We start from the raw sequence: 16,934 nt of genomic DNA, 5'->3' as shown, positions 1-16,934 counted from the left end.
TAGTCCCTCTGGGGAGGACAAGAGGGCATTGACCAGGAAGAAGTAAAAGCATCAGGGCAGGGGGCCCAGTTGAAGCTGAGTTGTTTTCAGTGGCAGAGCCCTGCTGACAGGAGGTAGGATTAGAGAAGCCAATTGGCTAGACTGATTCATAGCAGAGAATTCTCTATGCAAATATGAAAGAAGAACAAGGGGTCAAGGGAAAGTGTTAAAGATGAAGAAGGACTGGATGTCTAAAGAATATAAGATGGGGTCTTCCCAAAAAGAACTAAATTTCCCAGTCTGAAAGTTTGGGTTCTTTCCTAACTTACTGCCATTTTGTTTCATAGGAAGTAAAATAGGCGTCTCCAAAGTGGATAGTATAGAAAATACTACTGAGCATGGAGAGGTGGCCCTCCACTGCAGCCTGGAGAGTTTAGTTGGCACGGCTTCCCTGTTCTCTGTGATGTGGCTCTGGAGCAGAGAAAATTCCGTGAATAAATTGCTGGTGCACCTGCAGCACGATGGCTTGCTGGAGTATGGCGAAGAGGGGCTCAGAAAGCACCTGCACTGTTATCGTTCATCCCCTAAAGATTTTGTCCTGAAGCTCCATCGGGTGGAAATGAAGGATGCTGGAGTCTACAGGTGCAGGGTGAAAGAATGGCAGCTACTTGGAAGCCCAAGCAAGTGGGTCAGCCAAGAATCAGATGAATCGGGGCAGATGGTACTCACAGTACTGCCTTCAGGTAACTAGGGGTTAACAAACCCAGCTCGTATGTCAGGAGAATCTTGGTTCCCCTCTTCATGCCTTCCTTCCATGCTATTTTCTACTTCTTCAGTCTGAAGGTGATTTAAAGACTCCCTAAAGAGGATGACTTTGCCATTTCTCTCCATAGTAACTCGTTTGAATAAACAAGATATACCTGAGGTTTGGGAATAGCCATTTAAATGTCAGGGGCATCTGATCTGCTCCCTCCCTCCTCTCCCAAACAAAAAAAAGCATTGTGCCCTTTAAAATAACCAAATAATGTGCAAAGTAGAAATTGTTATCTCTTGGTTGACCCTCTACTTTGAAAATGCTGATCTGGGGTGGGAGGTGGGGTGTGGGGTGGAATGGAATGAGAGATAGGGAGGTGGCTGGGGCTACTTTATATTTGATCTAATTGAACCAAAAGCAGCAACATCTAAATGCTCCGAGTCAAAAAGCCCTTTTCAATGAATTAGTGCCAAGCTCCTTTATCACTCTATGTGTTCAGCAAACAAGGACTTGATGACAATGGCCACTTGGTGTGCCTCTGCCATTGCACCTCGAACAGCATCAGACAAGGAAGTGTATCCAAACATAACTTGTTTCCAGGCCCCAGCCAGACGGACAGCTAAATCATTGGCCAAAGGGTAACCTTTCTTTCTATGGGAAGGTCATCCCAGTGAACTGGATTGCAGGGCTTCTGGAGGGATATGGTACAAGAGGCCATGAAAGAAGAGAGGGCATCTTTCCACCCTACTACAGGCACATGATAGGCCTTCATTAAGCAATTGTTAAAGTAAAAATTTCTCCAGCCAGATCAGCTGAAATGTTCCTGGTGTTCAAGGAGCTGGCAGAGGTTACAACCAGATCATTCTCTTAGCCACTTCCCTGGTGGGGTTTAAGGAGAAGGTGAGACGTGAACTGTAAACTCTAACTTACTGTGGAAAAGGTCAATGGAGAGATAGGTTGGGACCTTGGTGCCCCTCACCAGCAAAGATAAATGAAAATAATCAATAAAGGTGACATCCCTAAGACAGTGGCTAGCTTTGGTGGGTCTCCTTAGAAAGGTAACAGTGCTATAGAAATTATATGGCAACCTCTCAGAAGTAGGGACAGCTTCCTCCTTGCCCTAGCAATGCTTCTAGAGTAGAAGTCAAAAATGACCTGATTTGGTCCCTGGAATCTCATTGTCCTATTCCCCTATCCATTCTACCTTCCTCCCAAGTGTCCAAGCAGAAATTTTTTTTTCTTATCAACCTTTCTTCCATTCCAACAATTAGAGGAAGTCCCATACCCTGAGCATATGTGTGTGTGTGTGTGTGTGTGTGTGTATTCTCACTGGAATTCACAGGCTCTGTAGAATTGGAAGTTTTTTTTTTCAGTTGAGCAAATGGATAGTAATTGTAAAAAGTGTATATTCTGTGACATATTCTCCTCTGAGGCAGTCAGGCTCCATTACAGCACACATATACTGTTAATCCTTGTGGAGTTCTTGTAAAACAGGTGTAAGGTTTTAAAAAGATGAATTCTGGGAAGAAATCATTAAAAATTGAGTTGCATTTGTATCCTGCAGAATTGAAGACACTCAAAGCCTTGTGCCATGACCTGAAGGTTGACCAGGCTTCTTTTCATTGTAACTAAAGTCAAGAACTCCCAAGGAAATCCCTGTAATAAAACATCCAGGTTCCTTTAGTGTGGTGAGATAAAAAAGATCCAGGGTTTGGGGGAAGATAAGCCTGGGCTTAAATTGGACCACCTAGTAGGATGGGATCACCTTCTGGTTACTTAACCTCTATGAGCCTCAGCTTTCTCATAAATGAGGATATAATATTTTAAATGCATATGAAGTATTTAGCACAGTTCCTTACACATTGTAAGTGTTCAGCAAAGGTTAACAACTCCCTTTTCCCTTATGCCTACAAGCATGCTACACACACACACACACACACACACACACACACACACATCTGTCTATGTAATAGATGTTTAATTTAACCAATAAGTGTTTACTGAGATTCTGAGGATACAAAAATGTGTATGACAGAGTCTGTTCCCACAGAAGTCAGAGTCTCGTGGGGATAATCAAATCCAGTGTGATCAGTGCCATGAAAGAAGTATTCACAGGATGCTAGGGGAGCATCAGAGGCAGGGTTGGGATAAAGGGTGGTGGAGTGAAGCTCTGAGAAGGTTTCCCAGAGTGTAGGGCCTATGAAAAGGAGAAAGCCTATTTTAGGAAAAGGATATGGCATGTGGGATGATAATAAGATGTGAAACCTCATGTTATAGTCAGGGAACTTCCAGGAGTTGGGGATGACAAAAGCACGACATGAGATGAAGTATGACATGAGATGAGGCTAGTGAGGTGGGGAGGTGTGTTCAGATCTCAAATGTGTCTTTTATACGAAGCTAAGGAAGGTGAACTTTATCACTGAACAATTTCAAGCAGGCGAGCGACAACCTCCAATTTGCATTTTAGAATGCTCCCACTGGGAGCAGGATTAAAGGTGAATTGGAGGAGAGACAGACCTGGAGCAGGGGGAACTATTTGACACTGATTCTAGGGATCCATGTGAGACAGGATGAAAGGCTGAAATCAGGCAGTGTCAGTGAGGACTGGGAGAAGAAAGGGATGCGTATCTGGAGGAATAATCTGCAGGGCTTAGAGACTGATTAGATAGAGGTAGGGAGTGAATGAGCAGAAGGGGAAAATCAAGGGTAATTAATTATCTGGTTTCTGGTTTACGTGAATAGTGGGGCCATTCACCAAGAGAGGAAATATAGGAGAAAGGTTTGGGGGAGATAATTCAATTTTTAATAAGTTTTGGGAAAGTTGAACTGGAATCCTTGGGATATCTGTTCAGTAATCCAGACATCTGGACTTTCAAATGGGATCTGTACCAGAGTAGCAAATCAGGAATCTGACCTATAGCCAATAGTTCAGAAGAGGTCATCAAGGAAATGTAGACTGTAGACAGCAGATACCCAAGGAGGGACCTGAGATGCACCTCCATTTAGCTGGGAAGTGGAGAAGAGGAGCCTGTGAATGAGACTGAAAGGAGCAGAGGATATCAAGAAGGAAGGAAGAGTCAAGAAAGTCAAATACTGCAAAGAGGTCAAATAAGATAAGAATGGGAAAGTATCCTTTGAACTTGATAATAGAGGGAAATTTCAGGAAAAGTAATGGTAGAAGTCATTTGGCAGTGGGTTGAGTGAGAAGGTGGACACATCAAATTCAGATTACTCTTTAAAGAGCTTTGATGTATCCAGAAAGAGAGGGAACAATAAATAGATGTCAAGAGGTATCAATGAAAATGCTTAGTTTTGTTTTGCTCTGTTTTGGTTTGAGGATGGTAGAGACTTGGGTACATTTACATTATAGGGAAGAGAGCTAGTGGAGAAGCAGATGAAGGGCAGACGAGAGTAGATACAACTGACCATCTAATATCTTGCTGTGAACATGCTACCTCCTTAAAAGAATGTTCTTTCCTGTCATCTTTACCTGATTAACATCTACTAATTAACTATCACTTCATCAATGGCTTACCTTATTCTCTTAGTCTTCACATCTGCCGCAACCTGTTTAGCATCCATCACTACTCCTAGCCTATACACTCTGAGAAGGCAGAGACTGAATGTCTGTTCCCAGCATACTAGCACAGCTCCTGGAATAGAAGATGCTCAATATTTATTGAATCACAGTGTAACTACACTGCTGGTGAGAACAGTTCTGTGCATTAACAAAAGCCAGGCCAACAATAACATACTACCAATTCTTGCCTCTCAAATGTTTTTTCACCACCTCTATTTGACTATTCCAAGGCTGGGTTAGTTTTAGGGCTGTGTATTAGTTAGGGTTCTCTAGAGAAACAAAATCAACAGGGAACACTCGCAAATACAAAATTTATAAAAGTGTCTCACATGACCGTGGAAAGCAGAGTCCAAGATCCTCAGGGCAGGCTGTGAAGCTGAAGATTCTGATGGAGGGTCTGGACGAACTCCACAGGAGACACTCACCAGCCAAAGCAGGAAGAGAGCCTTTCTCCTCTGAATCCTCCTTAAAAGGCTTCCAGTGATTAGATTAAGCATCACTCATTGCAGAAGACACTCCCCTTGGCTGATTACAAATGGAATCAGCTGTGATACAGCTGACATGATCATGATTTAATTCTATGAAATGTCCTTATTGTAACAGACAGGCCAGCACTTGTCCAACCAGACAAACAGGTACCACCCCTTGGCCAAGTTGACACATGAACCTGACCATGACAGTCCACCCCTTGTCAACTTGGCAGCTATACATATCACCTTAAACCATACCTAATTTCTAAATAAAAAACAATAAAACACACATTTTTTTCTTTCACCTAACAATACTCAATTGTCATGCACATAACTGGAAACACATTAAATCTCTCCAGAATAGGGTGCAAATCCTTGGGTAATATTCATTCTTAAACTTGATATCTTAAAACTTGAATAGTATAACATGAACAAAACAGCATTACAATCCTCGTTTCTGTAATTGATCATGTGGTCATAGTTCATATTTACTACTACCTTCTTCCACTACCCATTCCATGTTCCCTTTACCCTCAGCAAGCACTGCAGCTTGCCATGGTTCTTTGCCTGGTGGGGTGACCCAAACCTTCATTCCTGAAGTTTCAGAGTCATTGGTAGTCCTGCCTGGATTGGGTTGTTGCAGTTTTCCATTGATTTTAATCACAGGGCATGGTAGTACTAAAAGACGCCCTAGGGGATCTCCTATATTCCAAGAAAACTCTTCTTTACCTCCATTGTGTAGTTGAAGTCCTATTTCCCCCTGATAGTCAGGGTCAATCACCCCAGACAATAATATAATCTCCTTCTTGGCTTGTTGATCCAGGGGCATGAGTAGCCCAAAGTGACCAGGTGGTAATCTTAGATTCCAGTTCAATGGAATCATTGTTGTTTCTCCTGGGGGAAGCACTCCCCCTTTTCAACTAAAACCTGCAGACCAGCAGAGATCAGGGTCGCAGGGACAGGGAGCAAAAATTTTCCTAATGGGTCACTAGGAGTAATAGTGAGTGGTATTCCCCCCTCCCCATTGGTTCCTGGACTCATGGATCCTGACTATGAGAGAAACAGCACCATACAGCTGGCACTGGTTCAGAGCATATACAGCTTCCTGGAGAACATTACCTCAGACTTTCAAGGTATTGCCACCTAGTTGGCACCATAATTGAGTTTTGAAAGGGTCATTCCACCATTCTATCAATACAGCTGCTTCTGAATGATGGGGAACATATTAAGACCAGAGAATTCCATGAGCATGTGCCCATTCTCACACTTCATTTGCTGTGAAGTGTGTTCCTTGATCAGAAGCAATGCTGTGTGGAATCCATGATGATGGATAAGGCATTCTGTAGCCCACAGATGGTAGTTTTGGAAGAAGCATTGCATGCAGGGAAAGCAAATTCATATCCAGAGTATGTGTCTATTCCAGTTAGAACAAATAACTGCCCCTTCCATGAAGGGAGTGGTCCAATGTAATCAACCTGCCACCATGTAGCTGGCTGGTCACCTCGGGGAATGGTGTCATATCGGGGGCTGAGTGTGGGTCTCTGCTGCCGGCAGATTGGGCACTCAACAGTGGCTGTAGCCAAGTCAGCTTTGGTAAGTGGAAGTCCATGTTGCTGAGCCCATGCATAACCTCCATCCCTACCACCATGACCACTTTGTCCATGAGCCCATTGGGCAATGACAGGAGATGCTGGGGAAAGAGGCTGACTGGTATCCACAGAACGGGTCATCTTATCCACTTGATTATTAAAACCTTCTTCTGCTGAAGTCACCCTCTGGTGCGCATTCACATGGGACACAAATATGTTCATGTTTTTAGCCACTCAGAAAGGTCTATCCACATACTCCTTCCTCAGACCTCTTTGTCACCAATTTTCCGATTATGGTCTTTCCAAGTCCCTGACCATCCAGCCAAACCATTAGCAACAGACCATGAGTCAGTATACAAATGCACCTCTGACCAGTTCTCCTTCCAAGCAAAATGAACAACCAGGTGCACTGCTCGAAGTTCTGCCCACTGGGAGGATTTCCTCTCACCACTGTCCTTCAAGAACACCCCAGAAAGGGGTTGTAATGCTGCAGCTGTCCACGTTCGGGTGGTACCTGCATATCGTGCTGAACCATCTGTAAACCAGGCCCGAGTTTTCTCTTCCTCAGTCAATTCACTGTAAGGAACTCCCCAAGAAGCCATGACTCTGGTCTGGGAAAGAGAAGGTAATGTGGCAGGAGTGGAGACCACAGGCATTTGGACCACTTCTTTATGTAATTTACTTGTGCCTTTGAGTCCAGTTTTCTTCTTTTTATGAAGAAAACCATTCATAAAAACCCATTTTTAAGATTCTGTTTCTTAAGAACTACTCCTGGTACCAAGTTGTATTAGTTAGGGTTCTCTAGAGAAACAGAATCAACAGAGAACACTTTCAAACATAAAATTTATAAAAGTATCTCAGGTGACCATGGGAAGCAGAGTCCAAGATTTGCAGGGCAGGCTGTGAAGCTGACGATTCCAATGGAGGGTCTGGATGAACTCCACAGGAGAGGCTCACCAGCCAAAGCAGGAAGAGAGCCTGTCTTTTCTGAATCCTCCTTAAAAGGCTTGTCATGATTAGAGTAAGCATCACTCATTGCAGAAGACACTCCCCTTGGCTGATTACAAATGGAATCAGCTGTGATACAGCTGACATGATCATGATTTAATTCTATGACATGTCCTCATCACAGCAGACAGGCCAGCACTTGCCCAACCAGACAAACAGGTCCCACCACTTGGCCAAGTTGACACATGAACCTGACCATGACAGGATGCATAGTAGGGTGGTGGAGCACATGGTTCAAGTGAAGGTAGAAAAGTTGAGCATTTCACTGGGGGTATGGACCTTGCATTTCCTTCTCCTTCTTGCTTCCTTACCAATGACTACAGCCGCCTAAGTGTTTCTTACCTCAGCCTTAGATCCCAGATAAAAAATGTCTTCTCCTAGAAAATTCTGTGTGACTAAATAATAGGCCAAGTGGTAAGGTTTTCAGGTAACTAATTATTTGGAGTTATGTGGAATTTGTTACTATTTCCCAGCTTTTGTTGAGTGAGGGTCTAACTAGAAAATGAGTCCTCAGAGGAGACGTGTCCTGCCACATTGGAGATTCTAGAGAGACTCTCCCATTTATTTGTGCTTCCCCAGTGCCCCCAGTAAGGCCTGGCACATAGAACTCAATAAATATTTGATGAAAGAATGACCAAGCAGGTCTTTAATTGGATTGAACAGAATGCTGTCAGGGGTTCACTTGTTGTAGAGTAACTTGCAGCAGATTACCTTAATCTGCTTTCTTTTTTTTTTTTTTAAATATGGAACGCTTCACGAATTTGCGTGTCATCCTTGTGCAGAGCCATGCTAATCTTCTCTGTATCATTCCAATTTTAGTATATGTGCTGCCGAAGTGAGCACTGCTTTCATTTTTTGATAGGAGTCAACTCTGCCACATGGCTACACATGGCATAGTCAGTTGCCCATTTTGGGGGCTTGGGGGTTGGGAGGAGTTGGTAGCCCCCTTATCATCCCATACCTCTCCTCTTCTGTAGTCTGTCACTTATCAGTATATCTGAGGTCATATAAAAAAGGAGTACACTTCATGATTGTTTGGCAGTAGGTGAAAGCAAGTTAGAAACTAATTCTCCTGATGAAGTGACCTCATTAGAGTTTTGGCTCTGTTTTGCAGGGCTTTCACTTTAAGCACTGGGCACTTACTTGGATTGAATCAAAATGCCAAACCTTAATGGTTTGAATGTCACCAATTCTAATCCAGCTATGTGTAAGAAGCAGATGGTAGGGAATGGTAATTGTGGGATCCTGAGCAAACACTGCCCTCCCAAAAGAGGTAATTTAGAAATTTCCTAGGGTTTGGCCAAATCAGCATTGTACTTTGTCATCCTTTGATAGCAGATCACTCTAAAGCAGAGGAGCTCCTCCTCTCTAAGATAGCCAAAGCTAGTGGCAGTATCTTCATGCTGAGTGTTAGAGTCTGGGTGCCACAAAAGCCAGGTACCAGATTTCTTCCCACCCCCAACTTCCCCATCATCACCCCACCATCCTAACAATGACACCAGAAATGTGTCATTGATCTGATCTAGTATCTCTCTAGCTCCCATGTCTGGAAAAGAAAGCCAAAGCCTCCCAAGTAGTCACGTGACTTTTGGTTGAATGTCATCCAGTCCTTGGGACTGTCAGAGATCTAAGGGGGCAACGTGGTCTGCGGAGAAACATGGTCAAGCCAGTTGCCCTAGCCTGAGAAATCAGCAGGTGCTAGCCTTATCTACTGCCTGGTCTCTCAAGAAAAGGTTGCCTGTGATTTTCCTAGGTTTCTCAGTAGCATTCTAGCTACTATCATTGTTTGCTGATTCAACAAATGTGCTAGATACTATGTTAAGTGTTTTATTATGCGTTAGCTCATCATGACTCTAGAAATTATTATTATCCCCATTTGCTTGATGAGGAGAAGTAAAACTTGCCCAGTGTCACTATTAGTAAGTTGAAGAGTCAGTGTTTGAGCTCAGTCCTTGAGACATAGTTGAGACACATTCATTACTCTTTGCTCTTCATCACTGGAGTCTACAGCTCCATTCTTTCAGCATTACAGTCTATATGCCTCCTTCTTAACCACACACCTTTAGATAAGACCTGGGAGAATTACTGTAGTTAAGAAGGGCCTTTTGGGAGAAGTGTTACATAGCTATGGAGAGAAGACGAGAAAGAAATCTAGTGTTATTGCTCACCCTTTCAGGAACAGCAACAACAACAAAAAATTGAGGATGGAGAATACAAACGAAACCACAGAAAATCCAGACAACAACCCCTGCAGATCTTTGCCAGTCCTGCTTGGAGCTGCCAGCCTAATATTCAGGGATGATCTTTAGTTTGTGTAACACGGTGGCTGTGACCTCTGGGTTCCCATGTGTAGAATTCAATTGTGCATTTCTTTCATTAGTCTCCATTGAGGCTCTGTGGACCACACACTGCACAAAGTAAAAAGGTGCATGACTACACGCCCTACCCTCAAGACCTTACAATTCAAGAGTTCAACGAATGTCCAGATTAGTTCTTAACTTCCATCACAGAGACATTCATCAAGGTGTAAAATGAATCAAAGCAATGCCAAAATTGGAATTCTTACCTGTGGCAGGAGGTTGGCCATCATGATCTCTAAACCCGTGTTCATCTCTAAGAGTCTATAATCCTGTGAATCCTGTATGTTAATCTTTGAAAAGGAAATTGCTTATGTCATTACAATTTGGCCACAGAAGCACAGCTACTATTAGCAACAGATTTTTCAGAACAGCTCTGAATTTAAAAATATCCTATCATAAATAAATGTCATTAGAAGACTATGTTGAGTGGTTGGTGTCCCCTTAAGCATATGCCTTTCTGCATTAAGATACCATAAACTCAGTCCTTTGGCCAATGGCTAATGATGCTGTTTCCTGGTTCTGGTGGTGTCTGCAGCCCTCCACCTTCACTTCCCCGACTGTGTGGGTGGGAACCACTTTGGGACTGCTTGTGTGTGCCCCATGTATCTGATAGTGCTTGCTGGTGGATTGCAGCTGCTGGTTCATCCTACGCTTCCACATGCCTTTATATGGTCTCTTTTGCCCACGTGGTTGCAGTCAATCCAATTTAATTCCAATCAGCAAAAATTATGGAGCACATGTGCCAGGCACTGTGGAGGCCACAGAGACGAAAGGCGTATGATCCATTCTGAGAAACTACAATGCAACAAGGGAGATGGTTCAGCAGGAAGGAAGGAGGTCAAAGCAACAGGCTGCTGCCTGAGAAGTGGGGGAGAAGGGGAAAATGGGACCTGGGGTGAGATAGGAAGACCTCAGGGAGGGAGTGTGAGTTGGACTAGATCCCAAAGGATGTGGAGGATCAGGGCTCAGGGAGCAGCAGGTCAGGTAATGGTGACAGTGGGAGCAACGCAGGGAAGGAGCAGAAATGAAGGGTCCTTGGGGACTGGGCAATCAATGGGGAGAGGCGGGCTGGGGTTAGGAAGGGAAGGTGTTCCCTAGTGGCTGCAGTTGCAGGATGAGGCCAGTGCAGTGGGTTGGTTTGGTTTGGTTCAGAAGCAGCTGTGGGAATGATGTAAAAATTCAGGACTGGCCACATGCCTGAGAACCAGGGTTGAATTCCAGATCTCTTTTCTGAGGAAAGAAGATTAAAGGAGAGGTTTTGCTCTGTTCTGTTTTGTTTTGTGACTGTTCATTTTAAGTAGGTCACTGGGACCTCCAGTGGCTGGACACTGCTGGGCGTGGGGTAGGGTCCATGGAAAGAGCACCCTTCCGGGAAGATGGACTTCTTTTCTCCCAGCACTGTGTTTCCTTTGCTCCCCTCATGTGATTTAAGGCGACTACTGCTGTGTGACCTCATTTTTCACACGTGTATTTGCCTGTAAAAATAAATCCCAAGAGCTGTTTATGAGTGATTAGTGCAAATCAGTTGGAAGCTAATTATTCTCTTTTATGTGTCTCCTTTTGGTTGCAGAGCCCACATTTCCATCCAGGATCTGCTCCTCGGTGCCTCTCCTCTATTTCCTGTTCATCTGCCCCTTCGTGATGTTGATTCTTCTGTTCATTTCCCTCCTCTGCCTGTTCTGGAAGGCCAGGAAGCTGCAAACACTGAGTTTAAATGCACGGAAAGAAAAGGATCTCTGGGTGGACATGAAAGAACTTGGAGACGGGATCTCAAAGAGGAGCGGAGAAGAAGATGGAGATGAAGGCAGCTGAATCCCGGGAGGCGCCTGTAGCCAGATGGAAAGCGGGCCATGCAGGTTTTTGTACAGTCCTGACCAGGAAGTGGATAACTCCTGCTTCTGTGCTTTACCTTGTTTGCAGCCTTGAACAGGTCAGCTAAGCATCAGAGTGAACAGTGAACACTGATGGGTGTTACTCTGTGCATCGCCTCCTCTACCCCTTGCATCTCCCCCATGTGATGGATGGTAGCAGCAGCACCCCATTTTACATCGCCCACACCTTCTGGAAGTACCTCCTTGCACAGCCCGGTGAGGATGAAAGTAGTTTATCCAGCAAAGCCCTGGAGGGGGCTTCCCTCTCCTCTCCCCCTCTCTTATGCCTCTGTTTCTCCAGGAATGGTCCAGTCACAAAGGCTCGAGCTCATCTTTTTCCTCTCAATAAGAGGTATAAGAAATGGCCTGACGTCAGCAAGGCAGAAAGAGTTGAAAACACACACACTGTTTATGTAAAATCTGCCTCCCCAACGAGAATGTCCCTTCCTTGAAGGCAGAAATCCCATTTTCTTCCCCATCCCATCCACAAATGCCCATTCAAGAGTGAGCTCTGCATAGTAGGTGCTTAATCGAGTTCTTTGACAAAAATGATGAAACATTTTGTAGCCTGAACGTCTTTGCCCTCTCTCATCTATTGTGTCAGTGCTGAGGGAAAACTTGTTTTTATCTCATGCAGCAGTGCTCCAGCCAGCCCCCCCCATCCTAGGCCTCATGGCTCACCCCTCTCTCCCCCTACCAAAGGCCCACCTGGCTGCTGTGAAGCCAGGGCCTTCTCTTTGACCTGACAGTGCTGGATCCTGAAAAGGCTATTGTGATAGTTCTTGGGGGGAGGCCCTAGCAGGGACTAAGGAGTGCCAGGGAAAGTGGCGGGTCAAGTCTGCTCCTCAGGGTCCCCTAAGTCAGAGCGAGACCCGGGGAGCATCGTGGTCTAAGGCTTTCAACAACTGTCCCCACTGGGCTTGAGGTTCCCTCGCTTTCATCTCAAAAGCTGCTCAGGTCCCATCATAACCAGAATTAGAAGTCAATCAGTGCCAGCCAACAGACTCGAGAAGACACATCTATTTATGGTCTGTGTGACCAAAAGTTTTGCTTTAACACCCGGTAATTTGCATTTCCGAAGAGAGCAGTTTATTTTAAATGATTGTATCAGGCACATACGTCTTCTCCAAATGTAATTAGTTCCTCTGCAAGGGGATTTTGTTGGTGGCTGTGAGTGCTTCCTCTATAGACCTACCATCTCCCTTTTATAGCCTCATTTGAAAGACTCCCAATGTTTCCTTAAATATGTCAACACATGGGTTTCTTCCCTCCAGGCAAGGGGGCATATTTTATAGATAACAAAACTAAAGTTAAGGCTTTTTAGGAAAGTAGGTTGCCCTCCCCCACCGCCACCCACTTTTTAGAGATGTATGTTTTAATTGGGATTTTGCAGAGAAAGGAACCACAGCCCCTATCAGCAATTTGTAGAGTAGATTTTGGTGCTGTCCCCCACTGCCTGGAGTCCTTTCCCCCAAACCCTCAACCTCTCTCTACCCCTTCCAGCTCTTAGCTCAGGCCCTACTTCCCATGCGAATCTGGCACAGAGATTGCTCAGAGGAGGCACTCAGATATCAGACTCTTCAACCAAGACAAAACATGGGAATCATTCTCACCCTGTGCATCAGACACTAGGTAATGCAAGGGTTCCGTTGTGATTTGATGAGACACAGCCTCGCTCTTCTGGGATCATTGGCGTGTTTGCTCTGAGTGTCCTGCTGATGGAACCTGGAGCACCTCAGGCTTTCCAGGCAACCACAGCACACTATTTTGTGCATAATGAGTTTTCATGCAATTAAAACCCCCGTGTCTTCTTTTCTTCCTTTTTTTAAACTTCTAGAATAAGCTTTGTTCTAATTTGATTCAGCAAGCATTTTACATTAAACTGACTCTCCAATTATGTACTTGTCCATGTTAGTTTTTTGAAACTTAGTGGAGGACTTTTATTTTTTTTTGCTCATTGATTTCAACTTCCCCATTCTATGTTACCACCTGGTTTTAGTTTCAACTGTTGGTGTTATAAATCCTCTTTGGCAATAGGACAAACCTCTATGTCAAGGGTTGACCCCTGGGCCATATCCTGACCACTGCCTGTTTTTGTAAATACAGCTTTATTGGAACACGGCCATGCCCACTCACGCACTGTCTATGACTGCTTTTACAGTTAAGTGGAGGAGCTGAGAGGTTGTCACTCAGACCACATGGCCCCCAGAACTTAAAATATTTATGATCTAGCCTTTGACAGGAAAAATTGCTGACCTCTGCTTTATTTTAATAGTGAATGTTCTGTCTGTCTCATGTTCCTGGGAAACATGATTTGACCTATCAGAATCTGTTCTATCTGATCGATCAACAATCTTAGGCTCTCAGGATCAATGTCTAGTCTAAGGTCTTCTGAAGTTTGAATGCCCTCTACCACCCTTGTACCATAGGTAGGAAACTCATCATGTTTACGGTATTCTAGTCCATCGGAGTAAGTGCCTACTCTGTGCATGACAAGTTGACGCTGAGAATAAGCCCTGGTCTTTCCCCTCGTTATTCTCAGTCTATTCAGACACGAACAGGAATAACTATTTGTGGCAGCAGGTGAATGCATTGGTAAAAAGTGATGTGATATAGTAACTCCTTATAAGTGTATAAAATCTGTTCATCCTTTTGGTCCCATGCAAAAGGGATTGTTATCCCCCTTCTAAGAACCAAAGCTCAGAGAGGTTGGAATGTATCTGGGATCACCCAGTCATATGCAGAAGAATTAGAGATCAAATTTTGGTCTGTTGACAGCAAGTCCTGGTTTCTTTCCACAATAAAAGCATCCTGCTCAAATCCATTGGTGGAAGGAAAATCTGGCAATAATAATAATAATAACAACCTCATATGGTGTCATGGTCAGGTTCATGTGTCAACTTGGCCAGATGGTGGTGCCCTGTTGTCTGATCGGGCAAGCGCTGGCTTGTGTGTTGCTGTGAGGACATTTCATGGACTTAAATCATGACCATGTTGGCTGCATCCACAGCTGATAGCAATCAGCTAAGAGGAGTGTCTTCTGCAGTGAGTGATGCTTGATCTTATCACCAGAAGGCTTTTTAAGGAGGCTTCAGAAGAGACAGTCACTCTTCCTGCTTCAGCCAGCCAGCCTCTCCTGTGGAGTTCATTTAGAACCTTCATCGGAGCTGCCAGCTTGTGGCCTGCCCTACAGACCTTGGACTCTACATCCCCATGGTTATGTGAGACACTTTTATAAATTTTATATTGACAGATATCTCCTGCTGATTCTGCTTCTCTAGAGAACCCTAGCTAGTACACGTGGTTAGTATGATAACCAAATCAGAGGCTTCGTGTGAGCAAGTTTTAAACCATTCAAGTAATAGATAAATATATGTATAGCCCAATTTTTTCCAGGCTTCTCCTTTTTTGTTTATGTCTGTGCACATAAATGAAATTAAATGAATAGTAATAATCAAAATTCTGCAGAATTTTGGCCATTTAAAGCATCCTTCAAATATTTCCAGGAATTGCCCAGGATCTTGTGATTTCATATGAGCTCACAAATGATTCGACTCCCACATGTTTCCCTGCTTGTGTGTTCAGCTCTGTGAGCCCTACTGTGGCAGGGACATCAGAGCACATAAGATGCCAGGCTGGGTGGTACTCAGGGTTCAGCAAGGAGAAGCGCCCTGCTTTCCTTCTCTCTTGGTGCTACACTGTGTTATTTGGTTAGAATCCAAGATTGTTTGTGCCCCTGTATCTCTAGATTCCTTTATGAAAACAGCTCCATCAGTTCCTGCCCAGAATCTCCTTTGTCCATAGGGTGCAGACACCAGCCTGTCCCATTTTCTGCTCCCTGGGACCTCGGCACTGACTTCTTTCTCACAGGCCCCTTTCTTTGCTGCACGTGGGCCATGCAAATTGTGCTTTCGGGGAGGCTCTGCCACTTGCCACAGACAGGTCCAGAGAAGTCTACGTTCCCTTTAGGCTTCGCTGGGACTTCTGTTACCCTGGCTGTTAATTTTTAACTCTAATGCAGCAAAGTACTGTGGGCATCTTGAGACCCAAGACATCTTCACAAAGAAGATGTCATTTGAACTGGGATTGGAAAGTCAGGACAGAAGACGGGAGAACAATTCTTGGAGCAGAGGGAGCCCCATGAAAAGCACAGTGCAGAGAATAAGTTGGTTTGATGTGCAGTGTTAGACCTATGGAGGGGAACAATAAGAGAGAAGTCTAGGAAGGTAGGGAGAGCAAGACTGCTGGGAAAGGGACAGGGGACACATCCCGAACGCAGCGTAAGGACTTGGACTCTATTTGGCAGACAATGGTGAGCCACTGAATGTTATTTTGTAGTGAGGGGATAGCTGTGCTTTAGGGGCAGAATAAATGATGGGGTGAGGGTTGTAGTGGTATCAAGTTTAGGCCAGGCAGCCAGCTGAGAAATTATTTTCACTTTTCCAATTTGCAGTATGGTGGTAATACCAATTTTGTGAGTGCTCTGAGGATTGAATAAAATGATCAGAAACATGATATTTGATTAGGCATCTCATCAAGGTCATAGAGGTAGCTAATATGTTCTAGTTAAACACAATGATACATAAGATACTTTATTGGTTTAATAAGTACTTGTTAACCTAATTTCCTACAGATGAGTGTAAAGATAAGAGTTACATCCTTTCACTATCTTAACTGCCGCTCTGTGTTTACTCTATCTTTTTCATGCTTTCTTTTAAATCAAATCTGCTCATTAAAAAATTCGAAGTTGTACCATATCACCTCTGAATCCAAGGCGCATTCCGGACCAGCTCTGACTGCCAAGTGGAGATGTTTTGACTAGAAGCATAATTATCACATTAAACCATTTTCTGAGATGAAAGACAACATTGGATAAGCACACTGATTACTAAGTGCACATGTTGAAAATAACTAGTATATGAAAACCCAAGTGTCTTTGATTTGTTTGCACTGGACTAGATCGTGTTCATGTGGAGAGTGTTGTAATGCAAGCCAAAATCTCAGAAGTCCCCCTATCTTCACCCCATGCCCTTTGATAGCTATAGTATTACAAGTTTTCTGATTTTCTTTGGGTCCAGTCTTCCAGAGCACGCTCTGCTGGGAGGCACTGCTCCCTGACTTGTGTGTGCACGCCACACGCATGGAGAGACAGGGTTATATGAAGCCTGCTATATCTCACCAGTGCAAGTTTAAAGCCTCCTACCTTACTTTTATGATGTACAAAATTAGTAATACCTCTTCAGAATGAGGGGTCTTCAGCCACACTGTCATAATTATAATAGGATTCACAGAGAGCCCAGGCCGATAGAACAGAGGCATGCTC

General features: G+C 44.1%; 1 protein-coding gene and 1 non-coding gene across 2 annotated transcripts in view; one reads left to right on the top strand and one right to left on the bottom strand.

Moving 5' to 3' along the window:
* CD101 (CD101 molecule) overlaps positions 1–15,969 on the top strand; it is a 44,126-nt gene extending 28,157 nt beyond the window's left edge. The window contains exons 8-9 of the mRNA XM_077119768.1: positions 327–722; positions 11,311–15,969. Coding sequence (XP_076975883.1) covers positions 327–722; positions 11,311–11,552 — 638 coding nt within the window. The 3' untranslated portion in view covers positions 11,553–15,969. The remainder of the gene's footprint in view (positions 1–326; positions 723–11,310) is intronic.
* Positions 8,118–8,223, bottom strand: LOC143651034 (U6 spliceosomal RNA). The gene has a single exon (XR_013159780.1). It is a non-coding gene; the product is annotated as a U6 spliceosomal RNA (small nuclear RNA).
* Positions 15,970–16,934: the final 965 nt, after the last annotated feature.

This window comes from Tamandua tetradactyla, chromosome 11 (assembly GCF_023851605.1).
Source record: "Tamandua tetradactyla isolate mTamTet1 chromosome 11, mTamTet1.pri, whole genome shotgun sequence".
NCBI lineage: Eukaryota > Metazoa > Chordata > Mammalia > Pilosa > Myrmecophagidae > Tamandua > Tamandua tetradactyla.
Note: the sequence above shows the minus strand (reverse complement) of the source record. Positions and strands in the feature narration are given on the sequence as shown.